At 37.2% G+C, this 22,826-nt stretch overlaps 1 protein-coding gene across 3 annotated transcripts in view; it reads left to right on the forward strand.

The window, feature by feature from the left end:
* FARSB (phenylalanyl-tRNA synthetase subunit beta) overlaps window positions 1-22,826 on the forward strand; it is a 75,733-nt gene that overhangs the window by 6,792 nt on the left and 46,115 nt on the right. For 2 of the 3 annotated variants that reach the window (XM_032401255.1, XM_032401265.1), the window contains exons 2-10: window positions 459-514; window positions 7,805-7,959; window positions 9,957-10,026; window positions 10,605-10,720; window positions 15,195-15,345; window positions 16,128-16,236; window positions 17,151-17,221; window positions 18,560-18,621; window positions 19,729-19,780. In XM_032401255.1, coding sequence (XP_032257146.1) covers window positions 459-514; window positions 7,805-7,959; window positions 9,957-10,026; window positions 10,605-10,720; window positions 15,195-15,345; window positions 16,128-16,236; window positions 17,151-17,221; window positions 18,560-18,621; window positions 19,729-19,780 — 842 coding nt within the window. The remainder of the gene's footprint in view (window positions 1-458; window positions 515-7,804; window positions 7,960-9,956; window positions 10,027-10,604; window positions 10,721-15,194; window positions 15,346-16,127; window positions 16,237-17,150; window positions 17,222-18,559; window positions 18,622-19,728; window positions 19,781-22,826) is intronic. The other variant, XM_032401258.1, reaches the window with a different exon arrangement.

A 22,826-nucleotide genomic window follows, 5' to 3' on the forward strand; every position in this document is an offset into this window, starting at 1 on the left:
TAGGTATCAGGAAGTTTACATAAGGTGCCAAGCTCTCAGAACTAGTAAATGGAATAGTCAGAGTTCAAACTCTGTTTGGCCTGCCTCCAAAGCCCGCTATCAGGCCTCAGAATTTTAAATGATAGGACTTACATGACGTTATCCCATCGTGCAGGATCTGTGTTTTGGAGCCTACTTTACATTTGATTCCTACCTAATAGGTTGTTTTTCTAAGTAAATGTGAGCTTCCCACTGCAGGTAACCTAATTCTGTAGTTGATATTAAATGAATCAGCCCTTAAATAGTTGTTTCTTTTGAGGGCTTTTTTTTTTTTTTTGGTCCCTTTTGTTGGTTTTAAAATGGTGCTATCTGTTGCCTGATACTAGCTTGGTGTAGGGCAGTTATTAAGAAAATGCAGTTTACATACCATCGTTTAAGCTGAGCAGATTAAAATTAGCAATCTCTTTTTTTTTTTCCAGCTGACGAAGAATTTGATGAACTATGTTTTGAATTTGGTCTGGAACTTGATGAAATTGTATGTATTGAATATTTTTTAAATCATGTATAAGCATATTTTTCAGAGGTTTACTATATTTTGTTACCTTATAGTTAGACTAAGATGGAACATTTGTGGGCTCTGGTGATTTCTGTGTTCTTGGTGTTAAGGGGTTAAGCTCCAGTTCTAAGAGTATCTGTTGCTTTCTTTAAAATCTCAAAGGGCGGGGCGCCTGGGTGGCTCAGTCGTTAAGCGTCTGCCTTCGGCTCAGGTCATGATCCCAGGGTCCTGGGATCGAGCCCCGCATCGGGCTCCCTGCTCCGCGGGAAGCCTGCTTCTCTCTCTCCCACTCCCCCTGCTTGTGTTCCCTCTCTCACTGTGTCTCTCTTTGTCAAATAAATAAATAAAATCTTAAAAAAAAAAAAAATCTCAAAGGGTTCATGTGTTAAGTTGTGTGCAGTCACCTCAAGTTACCGGGCTAATGCTGTGGAGATGGATAGACCATCTTGAGTAACCCAGAATGAGTGTGTGCTCCCTGGCAGTGAGGTGCCTTTTTACAAATCAATTATGGAAAGGGGCCTGGGGAGCAATGGAAATGTTACTTTAGCCAGAGTTCATGTGGCCTGTGGCTTCTCCTCCTTCACTTCCTGTTTCCACTATTCCTATTTCACCAGTGTTAATTCATTCCTAATCATTACTGTTTACATTGACCTTGTAAAATGATCTTTTAGTTTTTGCATTTGATCTTAGCCAAAAGGCCGAGAAGCGATGATCTTCTAGTTTTGGGGTTTTTTTTTTTTTTTTTTTTTAAGATTTTATTTATCCATTTGACAGAGAGCAGGAGAGCACAAGCAATGGGAGCAGCAGAGGGAGAGGGAGAAGCAGGCCCCCCACCGAGCAGGGAGCCCCATGCAGTGCTGATCCCAGGACCCTGGGATCATGACCTGAGCCGAAGGCAGTTGCTTAACCACATGAGCCACCCAGGCGCACCGATGATCTGGTTTTTGAAGAGTTGCTTACAAAAATTGTTATGGAGCATCTTCCTAGTCTTTTAATTGTATAATTAAAATACCTTTAAAAAGTTCATTTGCAAAATATATTACTAATGATCACTTAAGACCTTGTGTTTATCACTAAAATGATGATTTCACATTTTTCTTGTAATTAATGTTATTTTTTTTTTTAAGTCTTTTTCCTTGATCTATTCAGTATTACAACACTAGGAGGTTTAGGCTGACAAAAATGTACATTGACTTGCCTTGTTTTTCCTGCCGTTTTACTGATGTTACAGGCAGTTTTTTTTGTTGTTGTTAATGAGCATCTTATGCTTGAAATTGGCTAAGATTTCTCCAAGTTGCTATTAATAATTAGACTTCAATAATGTATGAGGCTGTATGATATCTAAGAGCCTTGGACTGGGTATCAGAAAATCTGAGTAATAGTTCAAGCTCCCACATTCACTAGCTGTGTAACCATGGACAACTACATCGCTTCTCTGGGCCTCCTTTTCATCTATGTAATGGGGGCTGTGGATTAAATGATCCCTATAGATCCCTTCCAGCTCTGAAATTTCTGTGGTCTTTTATTTCTATAAGGATTCTGTTAGCCCTCACAAACCCAGCCTTCAGATACAGTCTTTTTATGAATTGAGATACTGAAATATTTAAGCTGGTGTGTCTTTTTGCAAAGGGAGTAGGCATTTTTTCTTTTAATTCAGATGTCTTAATTTCTCTACTTACCACATTTTCTCCCCTTCTTCATATGGGTCCCTCTATAATGGGGGAGATGAAAGCATGACATGAAAGGAGGCAGGAGGAGGAGGAAAAATTAGAATTTAAATAGAGCTCAATCAAAGAGGTCAATAGAATTGCTGCTTTTTAAAGTTGAAGTATAAGTGACCTACAGTATCTTATCTCAGGTGTATATCATAGTGATTCTTTCTTGCCAAATGGTTATCTTTAAGAAAATCTGTTATTCTGATTGAAAGTGGGGGGGTGGAAAACCATTTACCATGCTAATGGAACCAAAAGAAAGCTGGGGTGGCAATCCTTATATCAGACAAATTAGATTTTAAACCAAAGACTATAATAAGAGATGAGGAAGGACACTATATCATACCTAAAGGGGCTATCCAACAAGAAGATCTAACAATTGTAAATATCTGTGCCCCTAACATGGGAGCAGCCAATTAATAACAAAATCAAAGAAACACATCTACAACAATACAATAGTAGTAGGGGACTTTAACACCCCCCCCCCCCCCCATGAAATGGACAGATCATCTAAGCAAAAGATCAGCAAGGAAGTAAAGACTTTAAATGACACACTGGGCCAAATGGACTTCACAGATATATTCAGAACATTCCATCCCAAAGCAACAGAATACACATTCTTCTCTAGTGCCCATGGAACATTCTCCAGAATAGATCACATCCTGGGTCACAAATGAGGTCTCAACCGGTATGAAAAGATTGGGATCATTCCCTGCATATTTTCGGACCACAGTGCTTTGAAACTAGAACTCAATCACAAGAGGAAAGTCGGAAAGAACTCAAATACATGGAGGCTAAAGAACATCCTTCTAAAGAATGAATGGGGGGCGCCTGGGTGGCTCAGTTGGTTAAGCGACTGCCTTCGGCTCAGGTCATGATCCTGGAGTCCCTGGATCGAGTCCCGCATCGGGCTCCCTGCTCGGCAGGGAGTCTGCTTTGCCCTCTGACCTTATCCCCTCTTATGTGTTCTCTCTCATTCTCTCTCTCTCAAATAAATAAATAAAATCTTTAAAAAAAAAAAAAAAAAAAAAAAAAAAAAAAAAAAAAAAAAAAAAAAAGAATGAATGGGTCAACCAGGAAATTAAAGACGAATTAAAAAAATTCATGGAAACAAATGAAAATGAAAACACAACTGTTCAAAATCTTTGGGATGCAGCAAAGGCAATCCTAAGAGGAAAGTATATAGCAATACAAGTCTTTCTCAAGAAACAAGAAAGGTCTCAAATACACAGCCTAACCCTACACCTAAAGGAGCTGGAGAAAGAACAGCAAATAAAGCCTAAACCCAGCAGGAGAAGAGAAATAATAAAGATCAGAGCAGAAATCAATGAAATAGAAACCCAAAGAACAGTAGAACACATCAACGAAACTAGGAGCTGGTTCTTTGAAAGAATTAACAAGATTGATAAACCCCTGGCCAGACTTACCCAAAAGAAAAGAGAAATGACCCAAATAAATAAAATCATGAATGAAAGAGGAGAGATCACAACCAACACCAAAGAAATACAGTTATAAGAACATATTACGATCAAGTATATGCCAGCAAATTAGATAATCTGGAAGAAATGGATGCATTCCTAGAAATGTATCAACTACCAAAACTGAACCAGGAAGAAATAGAAAACCTGAACAGACCTATAACCACTAAGGAAAGTGAAGCAGTAATCAAAAATCTCCCAACAAACAAGAGCTCAGGGCCAGATGGCTTCCCAGGGGAATTCTACCAAATATTTAAAGAAGAATTAATACCTATTCTGAAACTGTTCCAAAAAATAGAAATGGAAGGAAAACTTCCAAACTTGTTTTATGAGGCCAGCATTACCTTGATCCCAAAATCAGACAAAGATCCCATCAAAAAGGAGAATTACAGACCAATATCCCAGATGAACATGGATGCAAAAATTCTCACCAAAATACTAGCCAATAGGATCCAACAGTACATTAAAAGGATTATTCACCAGGACCAAGTGGGATTTATTCCTGGGCTGCAAGGTTGGTTCAACATCTGCAAATCAATGTGATACAATACATTAATAAAAGAAAGAACAAGAATCATATGATCCTCTCAATAGATGCAGAAAAAGCATTTGACAAAGTACAGCATCCTTTCTTGATCAAAACTCTTCAGAGTATAGGTATAGAGGGTACATAACTCAATATCATAAAAGCCATCTATGAAAAACCCACAGCAAATATCATTCTCAATGGGGAAAAACAGAGCTTTCCCCCTAAGGTCAGGAAAACAGCAGGATGTCCACTATCACCACTGCTATTCAACATAGTACTAGAAGTCCTAGCCACAGCAATCAGACAACAAAAAGAAATAAAAGGCATCCAAACTGGCAAAGAAGAAGTCAAACTCTCACTCTTTGTAGATGTTATGATACTTTATGTGGAAAACCCAAAAGACTCCACCCCAAAACTGCTAGAACTCATACAGGAATTCATAAAGTGGCAGGATATAAAATCAGTGCACAGAAATCAGTGGCATTTCTATACACCACCAACAAGACAGAAGAAAGAGAAATTAAGGAGTCGATCCACTTACAATTGCACCCAAAACCATAAGATACCTAGGAATAAATCTAACCAAAGAGGCAAAGAATCTGTACTCAGAAAACTATAAAGTACTCATGAAGGAGTACTTCCATTTCCAAAGAAATGGAAAAACGTTCCATGCTCATAGATTGGAAGAACAAATATTGTGAAGATGTCAATGCTACCTAGAGCAATCTACACATTTAATGCAATCCCTATCAAAATACCATCCACTTTTTTCAAAGAAATGGAACAAATAATCCTAAAATTTGTATGGAACCAGAAAAGACCCTGGATAGCCAGAGGAATGTTGAAAAAGAAAAGCAGAGCTGGTGGCATCACAATTCTGGACTTCAAGCTCTATTACAAAGCCGTAATCATCAAGACAGTATGGTACTGGCACAAAAACAGACACACAGGTCAATGGAACAGAATAGAGAGCCCAGAAATGGACCCTCAACTGTATGGTCAACTAATCTTCGACAAAGCAGGACACAATGTCCAATGGAAAAAAGACAGTCTCTTCAACAAATGGTATTGGGAAAATTGGACAGCCACATGCGGAAGAATGAAACTGGACCATTTCCTTACACCACACACAAAAATAGACTCCAAATGGTTGAAAGACCTAAATGTGAGACAGGAGTCCATCAAAATCCTAGAGGAGAACACAGGCAGCAACCTCTTTGACCTCGGCCGCAGCAACTTCTTCCTAGAAACATCACCAAAGGCAAGGGAAGCAAGGGCAAAAATGAACTATTGGGACTTCATCAAGATAAAAAGCTTTTGCACAGCAAAGGAAACAGTCAACAAAACCAAAAGACAACCGACAGAATGGGAGAAGATATTTGCAAATGACATATCAGATAAAGGGCTAGTATCTAAAATCTATAAAGAACTTATCAAACTCAACACCCAAAGAACAAATGATCCAATGAAGAAATGGGCAGAAGACATGAACATTTTTCCAAAGAAGACATCCAAATGGCCAACAGACACATGAAAAAGTGCTCAACATTGCTCGGCATCAGGGAAATCCAATTCAAAACCTCAATGAGATACCACCTCACACCAGTCAGAATGGCTAAAATTAACAAGTCCGGAAATGACAGATGTTGGTGGGGATGCGGAGAAAGGGGAACTCTCCTACACCGTTGGTGGGAATGCAAGCTGGTGCAGCCACTCTGGAAAACAGTATGGAGGTTCCTCAGAAAGTTGAAAGTAGAGCTACCCTATGACCCAGCAATTGCACTACTGGGTATTCACCCCAAAGATACAAATGTAGTGATCCAAAGGGGTATGTGCACCCTAGTGTTTATAGCAGCAATGTCCACAGTAGCCAAACTGTGGAAAGAGCCAAGATGTCCATCAATAGATGACTGGATAAAGAAGATGTGGCGCGCGCGCGCGCACACACACACACACACACACACACACACACACACAATGGAATATTATGCAGCCATCAAAAAAACACCACGAAATCTTGCCATTTGCAGCGAGGTGGATGGAACTAGAGGGTATTATGCTAAGTGAAATAAGTCAATCAGAGGAAGACATGTATCATATAATCTCACTGATACGAGGAATTCTTAATCTCAGGAAACAAACTGAGGGTTGCTGGAGTGGTGGGGGGTGGGAGAGGTGGGGTGGCTGGGTGATAGACATTGGGGAGGGTATGTGCTATGGTGAGCGCTGTGAATTGTGTAAGACTGATGAATCACAGACCTGTACCTCTGAAACAAATAATACATCATGTTAAAAAAAAAAAAAAAGATAGCAGGAGGGGAAGAATGAAGGGGGGGAAATCAGAGGGGGAGACGAACCATGAGAGACTATGGACTCTGAGAAACAAACTGAGGGTTCTAGAGGGGAGGGGGTGGGAGGATGGGTTAGCCTGGTGATGGGTATTAAAGAGGGCACGTTCTGCATGGAGCACTGGGTGTTCTACGCAAACAATGAATCATGGAACACTACATCAAAAACTAATGATGTATGGTGATTAACATAACATAATAAAATAAAATTAAAAAAAGACAAAAAGTAAAAATATAAAAAAAATCTGTTATTCTCTGCTATAATGTGGTGATTGAGATATTCTAAGCTTTTGGCTACTGCATTAAAATTATTCTAGTGTTTCTTCTCTCTTTTTGGTTGCCTTTATTCTTACTGCTCTCTATACCTTTACTGTCATTAGGTCGTTTCCCATTGTGCCTATAATCTCTCCCAATTTACACCACAGTTCTGATCTCTTCAGTTTTGTTTTTTTTTTCTTCTTTTTTTTTAGTGTTCCTCTCATTCTCATGTTGCTTCTAGGCTTGGGTGCCTACTGGATTTAACTTTTAGAGTCATTATAAGAAGTCATATTTATTTGGTGAATCATCTTTACTTTGCCTCTTTGACACTTTTCGTTGTTGTTGCTCTTTGTACTTGGTGGTGGTATTTTCTTTTAAATCTGGGATGGGTAAACTCTTTTTGTAGAGGTCCAGATCGTAAGCCTTGTAGGTGGTGTAGTCTCTATCACAACTCAGCTGTTACAGTATGTAAGTCACAGTAGATAACATGTAAACAAATGGGCCTGGTGATGTTCCATTAAAACTTAACAAAAATAGGTGGCAGGTATGATTTTGGCCAGTGGACCATAGTTTGCTGACCCTTGCTTTAGAGGAGTTAGTGCCGTTCTGAAATGACTGAGTATGCTAGATGTCTGAACTCAGCAGAACATTATTTTTTGTTGCTGTGATTATAACATTTAATGTTTTTGTTGCAGATATAATAAACATGTTTTATTGCAGAAAAGAACATGTATAATGTAGTTACTCCTTTCTTTAAAAAAAGATCTATTTATTTTACTTGAGAGAGAAAGAGATCAATCCTGACCTTAGCTGAAACCAAGACCCTGATGCTCAACCAACTGGGCCACCCAGGAGCCCCTGTAGTTACTACTTTATAGCCCTGTCAACAACTTTTTCCAAAGAATTTAGATTTATTTCGCTTTATTTTTTTGGACTTGTTTTAGACTTCTGAGAAAGAAATCATAAGTAAGGAACAAGGTAATGAAAAGGCAGAGGGAGCCTCTGATGTTGTTCTTTACAAAATTGACGTCCCTGCCAATAGATATGATCTCCTGTGTTTGGAAGGATTGGTTCGAGGACTTCAAGTCTTCAAAGAAAGGTAAGAGAATATGTTTATTAAATACTTTGCTCAGTTAGATTTCTTTTGCCTGTTATTATCAGCAATCCTCTTTAAGTCCTTAGAAAAGAACTTGTTGGGCAGGTACACAGCTTTAGCTTTGCTTAGAGGGAGGGTTGGAGAGTAAGATTCATGCATATTTTAGCCATTTAAAAATTTGCATACTAAGTCCTAGCCTTCCATCTGGGGAACTTTTTAAAACTGGAGTGGTTAAGGATTTTATGGCTTATAAAATTTTTTAGTGCGTTCATGTGAACATCCTCAGTAATCCAATAGAAATAGATGACTAGTGGGATTTGTTAAAGGTTGGGAGGAAAGTAGAGGTGGCAAAACTTTGTATGCTGTTTGCTTAAGAACTCTGAGGAAGCTCAGGAATGGAGCTTCCTAGCTGGAAAACTGAAAATCTTACGATGGCTCTCTGATCTTGGACAAGTTAATTGGCCTCTAGTTTCAATCTTCTAATTTTTTTTTTGTTTTTGAGAGAGAGCATGCACCTGCTAGTGCTGGGTAGGGGTAGGGGAGGGCAGAGGGAGAGAGAGAATCTTAAGGAGACTCCATGACCCTGTGTGGAACCCGACATGGGGCTCAGTCTCACAACTCTGAGATCATGACCTGAGCCCAAATCAAGAGTCAGATGCTTAGCCGACTGAGGTACGCAGGCATCCCTCAGTCTCCTAATTTATAATGAATATTTTTAAGTCCCCTTCCAACTATTCATGAATACAGAAAGTAATGAATATATGAAGTGAAAAAGAGGTGAAACATAACACCTATCAAAAATAATTATTTTTGCTTTCGATGACATATCATCTGGTCAGTTGCAAAAGAATGAGAGCCTCTGGCCGATGGGCTAGGCTGACCCTGTGAGGTTTCCGGTGACTGATGGGTATGGGTGAAAGGGTGATAATTAGGCATTTGGTTTAGGTGGTAAAATTTGGAAGGTGACTCAGTTGGTTCTGTGACAATCAGACCCTCATATTTTAGGGCCAGGGATGATCCCTTAGAGTGCATGTTCCAAACCTGCTTCATTAGAGTTTTCTACTCCTCATTTTTAAAAATGATCAGACAGGATTAGGAAAGTGACTTCACCCTTTTGCTACTCAAAGTGTGGTCTGTGGATCAGCATCCTCTTTATCACCTGAGAGCTTGTTAGAAATGCAGAATCTCAGCCTCTACTCAAGACCTATTGAATGAGTCTGTGGTTTAACAAATTCCCCACTTGACTGTGAGCACATTAAGGTTTTTGAGAAGCACTGAATTGAAACAGTAGTTCCCAATCTCTCCTGATAAGAATTACCTGGACTATGCCTTCAAAATGTACCTTTCCTTGGCCTTTCATTTGAATATCCTGATTCAGTAGGTCCAGATGGGACCAGGCAATCTGTATTTTTAATAAACCCTATTTTTCTTAGAAGCTCAGAATCTCATGGTTGGAATAAAGCTTTAAAGGTTATCGAATCTAAAAAAAAAAAGTTAACAAATCTAGCCCCTCAGCTGAATTAAATACCCCCTATATGGTTGCTTATTGGTTTTCTAGCCTCTGCTGATCCTCAAGTGACCGGACACTTCTTACCATGAGGCATCGTATACCATTTTTGGACTACCTTAAGTGTTAGAAAGTTTGCATTTTGTTTTAATATTCAGCCTAAATCTGATTTGCTGTAACTTCAGCCTATTTATTGTCTTAGCTCTATTCATTTTTTGTTTTTTTTTTTTAAAGATTTTATTTATTTATTTGAGAGAGAGAGAATGAGAGAGAGCACATGAGAGGGGGGAGGGTCAGAGGGAGAAGCAGACTCCCTACCGAGCAGGGAGCCCGATGCGGGACTCGATCCAGGGACTCCAGGATCATGACCTGAGCCGAAGGCAGTCGCTTAACCAACTGAGCCACCCAGGCGCCCTATTCATTTTTTGTACTTTTACACAGAATGGAGCTTATTAAATGTTTTGGTTAAAAATCAAGTTTAATTTCCTTTTAGGATAAAGGCTCCAGTGTATAAACGGGTAATGCCTAATGGAGAAATCCAGAAATTGATCATCACTGAAGAGGTAATAAGACTAAATTCTTATTTTCCTTTTTAGAAAGTTTCCTTTGTGTATATATTTGGAAGGTGGGTAGGGAACAGGTACAAACCTGATCCTTCTGCCAAATATAATTTTCTTTGACCATTTGCCAAAAATGGATATATATTTAGCCTCTAGCTCTTAAAAACTGTCAATTTGTTCCCTTTCATTTATTGGTGAAAGCAAAGCATTTGTTTTCCTGGATAATTTTGGAAAATAACACCAGGTGTTTATTTAAAAAACTTTGAGATAGAATTAAGTTGTGGTATATTAATAAAGTTTAAAGAAACTTTGGGGGAACATTATTTTGGTAAAATATCAACTATGAACAAACTACTTACAAGTTAATTTTTTCTGGTTAGTAAATTTCCAGAAATTTTACTGAAATGTACATTCCACGAGAAGGGTGACTTTGTCTCTTGTCACCACTATCTGATTAAATGAAATATATATGCTTTTTTGCAAATTTGCAATAGTATCAAGAGTGCAGCTAACTTTCTTTCACAAGATGTTATGAGAAAAGCCCAGGTATGGACAATCTCTAATGATACAATGAACTTCAGACAGCTAAAATACGTCCTTATGCTGTGGCAGCAGTTCTCCGAAATATAAAGTTCACTAAAGATCGATATGACAACTTCATGGAACTCCAGGAGAAATTACATCAGAACATTTGCAGGTTTGTGGTTGCATTTTTCCTCCTTGCCTTCCTCTGTCCCTTCCCCTCTTTTTTCCTTTTTACCCCTTTTTCTCTCCCTATTTCCCTCCCTCCTTCCTTTCTTTCTCTGCAGATTTTTTCAAAGCATTTCTAAATTAATATGTGAGTAACAAGAGTTTAATTTGCTTAACTAAATTTAAATAAGTTTACATTTTATCAGATAGCTATTTGTTACTGTTACTAACAGTGAATGCATGGAGAAATAAGAGCTCTATTTGGAATACTGCATAGACAAGAAATAGCTATTCCTAGAGATTTTCTTGGTTTTTATGTTTGTGCTTTTGTTGTTTAGTTCAAATTATTAGTAGTGGATTATACTACTAAATGTTAAATGATGGTAGTTTGAAGTATGACCTGTCATTTTAAAATGGAAAAATTTTTGGCTTGTTGTCACTTTTTGAGTATAATTATAAATTTACAGATGAAACTTGAGACTTTTAAATAACTCAGTTTTCTTACTCCTATTCAACATTACTGTCCATCGTTTCCCATGGGCTCCTTTGATGCAATGATCTTCAAACATATAATTCCTGAACTCCTAAAGGTCAAGGAAGGTAACAATGGGAGTCTTTGAACTAACCTCATTATTTAAGAAATCCTGAAGGAAATTATAGATTTACTGATAAACATTAAGCTTTTAGCTAACATATCAAGTTTTTTTTGTATTGGTCCTGAAATACATCAGCATATCTCATGCTGATCAAGAAGTATGATTAACTTTTATCGATATCTTGAATAAAAATAGAGTTTTTATTGTAGTAATTGCAGTTTGGTATACTGGAGATTGAAGAGGCTTCTATGTAAGTGATGGGCTAAGGACAGGGTTGGAGGGGACGCTGGACGTTTTCTTCTGGGGTGGAATGTTTTAAAAATAAAACATCAGTAGGCCTCCATTTCCAGAAACATCTTTATGTGGTAAAAGAAACTTTTTCAGAATCTAAATAATATTTATTCCTGTTCTTTTATAAAAATAGTCTATTTGTTAGCTTGCTAATAAGCAAAACAATAAGAATTTAAATACCTCAAATGAACAAAATAGATTTCTGACAAGCTAATAAGTGGTTGAGGCCGATTATCTGTTCTGGACTTGGTTAATTTGAAGAATCTATTTTTATCTAAATTGGAAGGCATTTCCTCACTTAATTCAGCTTTAAGGTCTGTTTATATGGTATTTGTGGAAATCATGAGCTTTTTGAAAGGGGAGAAATAAATCCCTTTCTAACACTGTGGTGTGCCAGAGTCCTTACCTGCCAGTAAATCCTAATTAATCTGTTGCATGAGCTTTGGAAACTTGTGTTTTTCAAGGAATATATTCATTTTGTTTACATTAGCAAATGTATTGGCATAAAGTTGTTCACGATGTTCTCTTATTAATCCTTTTAATATCTAGTATTAGTAGTGATACCACTTTTTTCACTTTTTTTCCCTTGATCAAGGGAGGGTGGCTGGAGTTTTATCAGTATTTTGATCTTTTCAAAGAACCAGCTTTTGGTTTTATTGACTTTTTTTCCCTCCATTGATTAAGCACTGTTCTGAGCACTATTCTGTGTAGGGCTAATTGCTAGTATTGAGGCAAGACCCTTCTGCCTACTTGATCCATTCCCACATGAAGTAGTGAGGTTTTCAGTCTGTGTGAACATCGTTCCTCCGTTGAGTCTTTCCCTGGCCGCAGGTAATTTCCTCACATGCATGCACTGATCAGTACTCAGCCAAACACTTGAGGGGTACCCTCTGCAGATCTCCAGAATTCTCATAGCTCTCTCCACTTCAGTATTGTTTCCAGTGAACCCCAGCTGTCTTGGTCTCCCTAGACTCTCAGTTATTTCTCTCAACTCAGGGAGTCTGCCGATCTCCAACCTTGTCCCTCTTTCCTAACTTAAAATGTGGAAACCCCTCCAGGCAGTAAGCTGGAGCAGACGTGGGGCTCACTTCATTTATTTCCTGTCAGGGATTGCTACCTTTCATTGCCTGATGTCTAGTGCCACTGATGAAACTGTTTCCTGTATTTTGTCCCTTTGTGGTGGTTTCGGGCAAGAGTGTAAATCTAGTCTCTTACTCCATCTTGGCTAGAAGTGTCCAATGAATTTTTTACTTCAGTTATTTTACTTTGCATCTTAGAATCCATTTGGTTTCTTTTTACAAGTTTTTTTTTTTTTTTTAAGATTTTATTTATTTATTTGACAGAGAGAGAATGAGAGAGAGAGCACATGAGAGGGGGGAGGGTCAGAGGGAGAAGCAGACTCCCTGCCGAGCAGGGAGCCCGATGCGGGACTCGATCCAGGGACTCCAGGATCATGACCTGAGCCGAAGGCGGTCGCCTAACCAACTGAGCCACCCAGGCGCCCTGCAAGTTTCTTTTTTTGCTGTTATTTCCTCATCTGTTCATTATGTGCATATTTTCCCCATAAGTTTTGATTATTTTTTATGGTAGGAACTTTAAAATTTGTGTGATGATTTGAAAATCTGGGTCATCTTAGCATTGGATTTTAGGGACTGGTTTTGTCTGGAGTAGAAATCACATTTCCCTGTTCTCATGTCCACTGCTTTTTTTTAAAAAAAAAAGCTTATTTAAGCAATTTCTATGGGGCTCGAACTTAGGACTCTGAGACCAAAAGTTGCATACTCTCCTGACTGAGCCAGCTGGGTGCCCCTCATGCCCACTGCTTTTTGATTGCACATAGAATGTTACGTTATGGATAAGGCTCTTGATTTTCTGAGGACTGGTTTTGTCTTACAGGCAAAGACTCTTGAATACTTAGCTAGACTCAAACTTGAAACACTAGGCTAGGCAAGATCTCTGCAGTTGGCAAAGCAGAGTATTCTCAGTTCTTTCAGCTTTCTCCTGCTTTTTCACAGCAAGACTTTAAAATTTTTTGCCAGTATGATAGCTAAAATCTTGATTTCTAATTTTTAGTTTGTGTATCTTCATATGTCTGGGATATTAATCCTTTTCTGTATGTAAATTATAAGCCTTTTCTCAGTTTGTCTTGACTTTTGGAGTCTTTGGATGTATAAAGTTTCAGATTTGGATAGTCCCATTTATCAGTCTTCCTAGGACTCTTATTTTGTGTTAAGGGGTGTCCTCCAGTTTTACACATTGTTGTCCTATATTTTCTTTGAATAATTTTTGTGGTTTCTTCTCTGAGTATATGTACATTTGTGTCTTATTTTTCAAAATGCATAGCTCTTTGATTCATCCGGAATTTATTTTTGTGATTGGTTTGAAGTTGAAATTTAGTGACCTTTTGTGGGAGTACTGTTTTAGGATTAAGGAACCATTACTATCTTAAAACAAAACAAAACATGGACCTTCTTACTTGTGGATTTGTCGATTGTTAATTTATGTACACTTAACTGTATATTTCAACCTCTGGTATTTCTGGAGTTATCTTCTGTAAGCACATAAATCATTGAGTAATGTAACACTTCTTTTGTGCTTGTTAACAGTTCTTTTGAGTTAATCCTATTTCTTAAAGTTCTTGTTATCAGTCTTGAGGGATGACTAAGAATTATTTCTTACAAATTTTGAAAACTATTTCATAATTCATGTAACATGGACTTCAATAAAATCCTTGATTACTAATGCATTTTATCTGTTTGGTGTACATATGCACTTAAGCATAAATACTGAAATATATTTGTACATACATCTAAAACTAATTCTAAGAAATCTTAAGAATGCCATAAATTCTGACCAAGTTTCTTTTTGAATTGTGTTTTAGAAAGCTTAGAGCCAAATTTGTGACCCGCTGTGCTAAGACTGTAGGCCTTTAGATTCTAATTTAGTATTAACATTGTTCCTGGCTCTGTATTATATCCCTACTTTTTCTTTCTCTCCTAATCTTAACTTGCTGTAAGTTCCTAAAATTACCTTAAATCCTTTGCACATAAACTGTAGAACAAATGAAATTAATAGCTTTTGAACTTCCCTTACACATTAAATTTTAAGTGTAATTCATTGTTCTTAATTTTTTTCCATGATTAAAGTGATACAGCTTTGTGACAGAAAATTTAGGAAAATATACAAAAACCACAACAATTTGGTAGTTTATTCTAATAAAACATCTGTTTACTTGAGGACTCTGAGAGGAAATGGGTTAAAAAAAGCAGGGAAGGGGGGGAATGTTCACTTGGAAAATGTCCTAGTTAACACAGTACTTGGGAGAGCATAGTGGCAAGGAATTTAACTGTAGCTACTGAAATAATGTGTTTTGAGTAGCTTTAGAATTTCTCATTACTTTCAATGCTGTGAGAAGTTGTTCGTTATACTCTTCTGAAGTTGCCTTATAGTAACAGGCTATTTTAGGGAATTGTCAAAAATCTTTTTTTTTTTTTTTTAAACATAAGGTCTGTTAGTTCTAGAATTTCTGCTTTGGAATATTCAAAACTTTTTTTTTTTTTTTTGGTCTCTTTTTCTCTCTCCCTCAACATTTAGGAAAAGAGCCTTGGTTGCTATTGGTACTCATGATTTGGACACTTTGTCAGGCCCTTTTACATATACAGCAAAGCGACCTTCAGATATCAAATTCAAGCCTCTAAATAAGACCAAGGAGTATACAGCCTGTGAACTGATGAATATATACAAGGTAGATTTTTTTTTATATTATGCAAATAGTTAGTTCTCCATAAATCAAGAAAATTTCTTCAGAGTCAAGTCTTGGAATTAGGGAGATGTAAATGAGTACTTTTTAAAAACTGTCTATGCTCCAATCAAGAGCTACTGATGCATTTGATGTAGAGTGGGGCCTGGGCATAGTTTTATTACTTTTTTAACCTTTTGGATGCTTTTAATGTACAGCTAGAATTGAGAACCACTGAAGTAGAACATAAGCACATTATAATATTCATATTTGGGTATAATTATAACTCATGCACCTTATAAAGAATAAGATTTAGGTAGGGTTTTTTTTTTGTGGGAAATAGTATTACAATGTATCGTATCTCCTACTATTTAGCATTTTAGATTCCAGCAGTTAAAATGATTCTATAGTCACTTAATGGTGCTTAAAAAAAAAGTAGTATCATTCAGAAAAAATAAAGCTTTTATCCTTGGCCTGATTTGCCAGTGTTTTCTTCCTATTTATGTAAACAGTTTTGTGATGGTTTGTGTTTTGCTTGAGACAAGTTAGGCTTAGCAGTGCAAATCTATTTTCACTCTTGGAAAACGACTTGGCTGTGTTCTCATCTCTCTCCAGTAGGAGATGAGGTATATAAGGATATTAAGATATTTAGAAAATCTGACAAATCTAGGACTTTCTGTAATACGGGGCTGTTTTATTGTTTTTCTAACTTTTCCCCTTTTTTTATACTAGATAGGTATATAAACTAATTAGCATTAGAAATACAAAATTAATTTTAATTTTTTCAGACTGACAACCACCTTAAACATTATTTACATATCATTGAAAATAAACCCCTGTACCCAGTTATCTATGATAGCAATGGTGTCATCCTTTCAATGCCTCCGATTATCAATGGTGAGTTATTTCTTAAGCATCAGATTTTTTTTTTCTCTTATCCTTCAACATTTCTGTAAGAATTGAACTCTAGACTTGGCGCAATCAAATAAAATAAATCTTAATCAGGAATCTCCGGTTTTTGTAGATTTTATTGTAATAGTTCTTTTTATTAACATTTTACTGGTGATTTTTATATAACTTTTGAATGTATAGATATTTATAAGTACATAGATATTTACTGGTGCCAGTCTCTGGATTCTTTTATTTTCCTCTGAAGAGCATTGATATTTTGGTTTTAGCCCGTGGCTCAACTTGCTTAAGCTCAAATTCTGCCTTGCCTGCTGTTTCATAGTTAAAACTTTTAAACTGAATTTCATTTCTGAAGACTCTTTTGAAGAGGCAGCTTGGATGTATTTACAAAATTTAATGATGTCATAGCCATACATGTTGACCCTTCTGGAGGTGAGGAGGGGGTTTAGTTGATTCACGATGGGAAGAGTCTCTTCCTCCTTGAGGTGTTGAACTGCAGCTGTTACAGTGGTTCAGAACCTGAGCTTCAGAGTAGCCAGATCCAGACCCAGATTGTAGCCTTGCTGCTTAATAGACTGTGATCAGGGTCAGCGAGCTGAAGCTCTGAATCTTCGATCTGCCTGCAGCTCTGTCATAGGGTTGTGGTGGAGAGAAGAGACAACCTCTGTTTAGTGCTGGGCACTGCAGCTCTGACACACTGAATGCGGTAAAGGCTTGTTATTATTTTATCTCTATTCTCCTGCTTGTAGTGGGGGCTTAAAATAAATGTTGCATTATCACCTTACCACTGAGATGTCTGTTTATATTGTACTCTAAGTGAAATGTAGTTTCTGTTTTAGAGAACTTTTTAATGCACCTATGTTTCTGAAACTGATTGTTTTATTATTTTGTGTTTGTTGTAGGAAATCATTCCAAAATAACCGTAAATACTAAAAATGTATTTATTGAATGCACAGGAACTGACTTCACTAAGGTAATATTTCCATTTTTGTATGGTCAGACAGGACATTTTAGTTCTGGGCCAAGACTAGATGGCTGAACTTTAAAGTACTTATTTTGTAGGTGGGAACATATTTCAGAAACTTAGAAAATTAGAAAGATACAGATATTCTGTACTTCAGTTATGGTGTGTTCATTTAATCAACAAATCTTTAACGAGCACCTCCTGTCTTTCCAGTGCTGTGCATTTAATGAGTTTCATGTTTCTTGACTTGAAGGAACTCATTCTAGTGGGAGAATTAGCCATATACCTGAATGGAATAAGTGCTGTATAAATAGCAAATTGATAAAGGGTTTGTGCACATGATGATATCTAGAATATGTAGAATACTAGTTCATTCACTTTTAGTAACTGCGTATATTGGATTGGATTGCTATGAAACTTTTTTTTTACGGCATAAATTTCTTTATATGTGTTAAGGTATATGGTAATGTGGCAATTAAGCAAATTAATAAGATAAGCTTGAATGGCAGGAGAAGGCTGGCCTATAGAAATAGGGCCATAAATGGCATTCAGTACATCTTACAGGATTGGACACCATTGTAAGGTATTTCATTTATAACTTTTATGGGCTATATTTGCCTTCAGAAATACTAGAGTAATATAGCTTACAATATTTACAAATTTTTAAAAAATTCATATGTTAACAGGCCTTAGATATCTTTGCTGAAGCTTATATTTAAACAGTGAAGTATATATAGAAGCAAAGCCTATATATATCCCAATAAGGTTACTGTATTTTTTCCTAAGAATATTTTTTTCAATTAAAAACCTGAACAAATCTGTATGGTCCTTACAATGTGCTAGGCATTGCTCATATATTAATACATTTTATCCTCATAATAACCAAATGAGATATAGAAGTATTTATAATCTCTACTTAACAGATGAAGATGCTAAAGTACAAAGATAGTAAGTAACTTGCCCAAAGTCAGATTACTAGTAAGTGGTTGAGCCAGGAGTCCGGCAACTGGCTGCAGAGATTTAGGCGATTGATAAGGTTTACTCCCATAGTTAGCCATTTGTCTCTCTTAAAACTTGGTGAACTCAAGGGAGAGGGCCAGGGGAAGCAAATGATTTGTTTCAGTCATGGATTGTTAACTCTCAGAGAATCGAATAAATGCAGACCACCTGAAGATAAGGCTAGGCCTACTTTAGCTCACAAGTTTTTATTCCACACTCCCTTTTTTTAGAATGTATATATACAGTTTCATTTTCAGATGTTTGAAGACTAAATTAAGTTTTCACTTCCATCTGAGTGAAGAGAATATATTTTTAGACTACAATATTTGTCTTTTTTCTTTTTTGCAGGCAAAAATAGTTCTTGATGTTATTGTCACCATGTTCAGTGAATATTGTGAGAATCAATTTATGTGAGTTTATTTGACAACTTTATTGAAGCCTGTTGCTCTGAAGGCAAAGCTCTAGGGCCTTGAAAAATGTGGCTCCTGTGACTAGAGCATATCCTCTCTTTGGGGGGCTAAGACCTATGCATAACTGTTTAAAATAAAAAGTGAGGGGCGCCTGGGTGGCTCAGTCGTTAAGCGTCTGCCTTCGGCTCAGGTCATGATCCCAGCGTCCTGGGATCGGGCTCCCTGTCCCACATCGGGCTCTCTGCTCAGCAGGAAGCCCGCTTCTCCCTCTCCCACTCCCCCTGCTTGTGTTCCCTCTCTTGCTGTGTCTCTCTCTGTCAAATAAATAAATAAAATCTTTAAAAAATAATAAAAATAAAATAAAAAGTGAGAATTACTTTTAAAAAGTTTCAGTAATGTTCGGGCTGGAAGGGCAAGTTATTGCTAGCTGGATTAGTTATTGCACTTGCGCAGACATTGTGGAGGCAATGAAATTTAAGCTGTGTTTAAAGATATTTGGATTTGAGGATGTAAACATGGAAGGACAGACAAGGACCAGCAAGTAGGGAAGCATATATCCCGTATGTATCAATAGGATTACTGTATTTTTTCCGAAGCTTATTTTTTAATTAAAAAGATTTAACTAAATGGTCTTTGCCATGTATCGGCATCATAGTTTATTCTAGAATGTTAATTATAATTCAAAATAGCCGTATCACCGCAGAGCACAGGACTGAAATTGTATGGCAGGGTCTGTTTTTTAAATTGATTTGCCTATTAGTGGTTGCATAGTCAAGCTTTCATGGTGTAACACAGCACCCTGGTAAAGCTTGGAATGTGTATATCCATGTTGGCAAGGAGTAATAGAGGATGCATGCTTTGCAGCACTGAGAAGTAAACATCAGATGTGTGCTGCCTGAAGAGATGTGGGAGCCACAGGGGATGGAACAGTAGGGTGGTGTTGTGTTTAGGAGGATTAATCCAGACAGCAGTGTTGGAACGTGAACAGATTGAATGTGTTGAGGTTACTGTTGTAGAACAAGTGAGAGACTTGTTAACCATACACATTTCTAGAATTTATGGCCCTTTTTGTTTTTAATATTTCTGGCTTTTTTTTTTTCTTTTAAGGGTTGAAGCAGCTGAGGTAGTTTTTCCTAATGGAAAATCCTATACCTTTCCAGTAAGTATTTAAGAAATGGATTTGATGATAATACTAGTAATAATAATGGTTATAGAGTGCTCGTTGTATGTCTGTCCATCATCCACCCACATGCCAGGCATTATACTATATGCATTACATGGATTTAATCCTCGCAGTAACCCTATGAGGGTGGGTGCTGTTCGGCCCTTTCCCAGATGGAGAGATCTTGCGATGTTAAATAGCTTGCCTGTTACTATTAAGTGGTGGAACTAGGTGATAGTCTGGCTTCAGCTCCCAACATGTTCAATTATACCACTGCATTAGATGGCCAGAATTCCTCTGATTTGTTCTTTTTATTTTATTTTATTTTTTATTTAAATTCAATTAACATATAGTGTATTATTAGTTTCAGAGGTAGAGTTCAGTGATTCATCAGTCTTATATAACACCCAGTGCTCATTCTATCACGTGCCCTCCTTAATGTCCATCACCTAGTTACCCCATCCCTCCATACACTTCCCCTCCAGCAACCCTCAGTTTCCTGTGATTAAGAGTCCCTTATGGTTTGTCTCCCTCTCTGATTTTGTCTTGTTTTATTTTTCCCCTCCCTTCCCCTATGATCCTCTGTTTTGTTTCTTCAGTTCCACATGAGTGAGATCATACGATAATTGTCTTTCTTTGGTTGACTTATTTTGCTTAGCATAATACCCTCTAGTTCCATCCACGTTGTTACAAATGGCAAGATTTCATTTTTTTGATGGCCGAGTAGTATTCCATATATACTGTATATGTATACTATATATGCTTTGTATATATTACTATATATACATACACACACACACACATATATATATACACACACACACACATACACATACACCACATCATCTTAATCCATTCATCTGTCGATGGACATCTGGACTCTTTCCATAGTTTGGCTATTGTGGACATTGCTGCTATAAACATTGGGGTGCAAGTTCTTATTTATTCTTATTAACTAGTTTACTGGCTGATTTATAGTCTCACCCATTTTAAGATTACTCAGCCCTCCAAACCTGATTAGTCTGTTCACACTTGAATTAACAGTCACTGAAGAGCCATCACTATAACTAATAATTCCAAATGTATTAATAGGACTAAGTAGTAAGCACAAGTATTGTCAAGACATAAAATCTTGGTAAAAAAAAAAAAACAAGAAAAAAACCCAGCATTATTCTTAGTCGGGTTTCTTTCTTCCCCTAAGATGATTTTATTAATATAAATATGGCTGTTCCAACACATGACTGTATTAGTCATTTAGTGGTTATGATTCAGTGAGGCCATTTTTTAAGCACTTCTTCTTTATACTATTCCTCTGTCACTTAAGTGAATTATAGCCTGGAATAGTTTGTACTATTTAGTTTTTAAAGTAGATAAAACCTGCCAAGATCAAAACCTTCCCCTTCCTGAAAACATGAGCATTTAGCATCATACTTTAGAATATTGATTATAATTCAAAATAAATGTATAGCTGTAGAAAACTTAATTGAAATTATGGGCAGTCTCAGTTTTAAAAAAATTTCTAGTGCCTGTTAGCTTTGTTATGTAACAAACTGATATCACAAAACTTAGTGACTTAAAACAACAGTGATTTGTTTATCATGATTCTGTTCGTCAGCTGGGTAGTTCTGGTCTGGTCTGGCTTGGCTGACCTCTCCTGGGCTTGCTCCTCTGTAATCAGCCAGTTGGTAGACTAGCATCTAGATGACCTGGGATAGCTGCACTCACAAGTCTTAGAGTCACCAGGTCAAGTGTCTGTCATCATCCAGCAGGCTAGCTTGGTCTTCGTTACATGGTGGTGGTTGCAGGATTCCCAACAGCATGAGAGCAAGTCCAGTGCTTAAGTATTTTTAAGCATGGTGTCCTGTTGGCCTCGGCCAGTCTTTTTGCTAGATTCAAGGAAGGGTGAAATAGACTCCCATTTCCCAATGCGAGGGCCTGAAGTGCCCCATTGTGAGGCCATGGATGCAGCAGAGAAGGGAAGAATGTAGCCATCTATATGATTTACCACAGTAGTAGTTGGGATTAGCCAGCGACCGCTTTTTAGTCTGTTTTAAAGTGATGTCTGATTTGAGAAAATTTCTTTTTCTTTTTAATATGAAGAATTGTCAAATATTAACAAAAGTGAAATATGTACTTTGGGGAGGAAAAAGATATCTTAAAATTTGGTTCACTTTTCTCATGTAGATAAATCCTTGAAATCACTTGCCTTATAAGGAACTTTCATAAATTTGAAGTGGTGGGATTTCTGAAAAGAAGTACTGTATCAGTGTTGTCATTTGTTAATCTGTTTCCTGCTGAACATAGATTAGAACAGCTCTCCTCAGGTTGTCCTCCCAAAGGAGAATGATCCTCTGAGGAACTGATTCTTCCTCACATGAAATAGCTTATTTTTCTAAGTACTTTGATAGTTCTTTCCTAGTCTTCTGTTTTTTCATATAAAAGAATGGCATTTGGAATAAGAGGACCAGAGGAGAGAAGTGGAAGGTAGTCAGACCAATGGTTAATGGTGTGAGCTTTGGAATTAGGCTGCCTGAACTTGTTAATTCATTAATTTGTTCATTTGTTACTTTACGCATTTACTCATTAACTACATACCAAGTGCTTAGGATCTGACAAACATTGTTGTAAGCACTGGGAATGTAGCAGCACCAGGGCCCAGCAGCTAACTATTGTGATCTGGGAAGAGTTATTTATCTACAACTTAACTGTTCTCATTTCACTGATAAGGAATCTAATAGTTATCTGTAGTGAGGGTTAAGATTATCCTGAAAGTGTCTGTACTGTTTAGTTCATATTAACTACTCAGTAAAGGTTTGCTTCTGTTGCAATCATTAGCTTTCTGGTTTTGTGCTTCTTAAACCCTATGTGCAGTCACATCACCTCAGGATCTTGATAACCTGCAGATCTGGATTCAGTAGGTCCGGTGTCACTGCTACCAGCTATAAAGGCCCTAGAGCCTGCATTTCTAAGAGGCACTTGGGTGATGATGATACTTCTGCCTGAGAATTGCATTTTGAATGGCAAGGCTCTGGTCCATTGTACT

This window comes from Phoca vitulina, unplaced genomic scaffold (genome assembly GCF_004348235.1).
Source record: "Phoca vitulina isolate PV1807 unplaced genomic scaffold, GSC_HSeal_1.0 scaffold1, whole genome shotgun sequence".
Taxonomy (NCBI): Eukaryota; Metazoa; Chordata; class Mammalia; order Carnivora; family Phocidae; genus Phoca; species Phoca vitulina.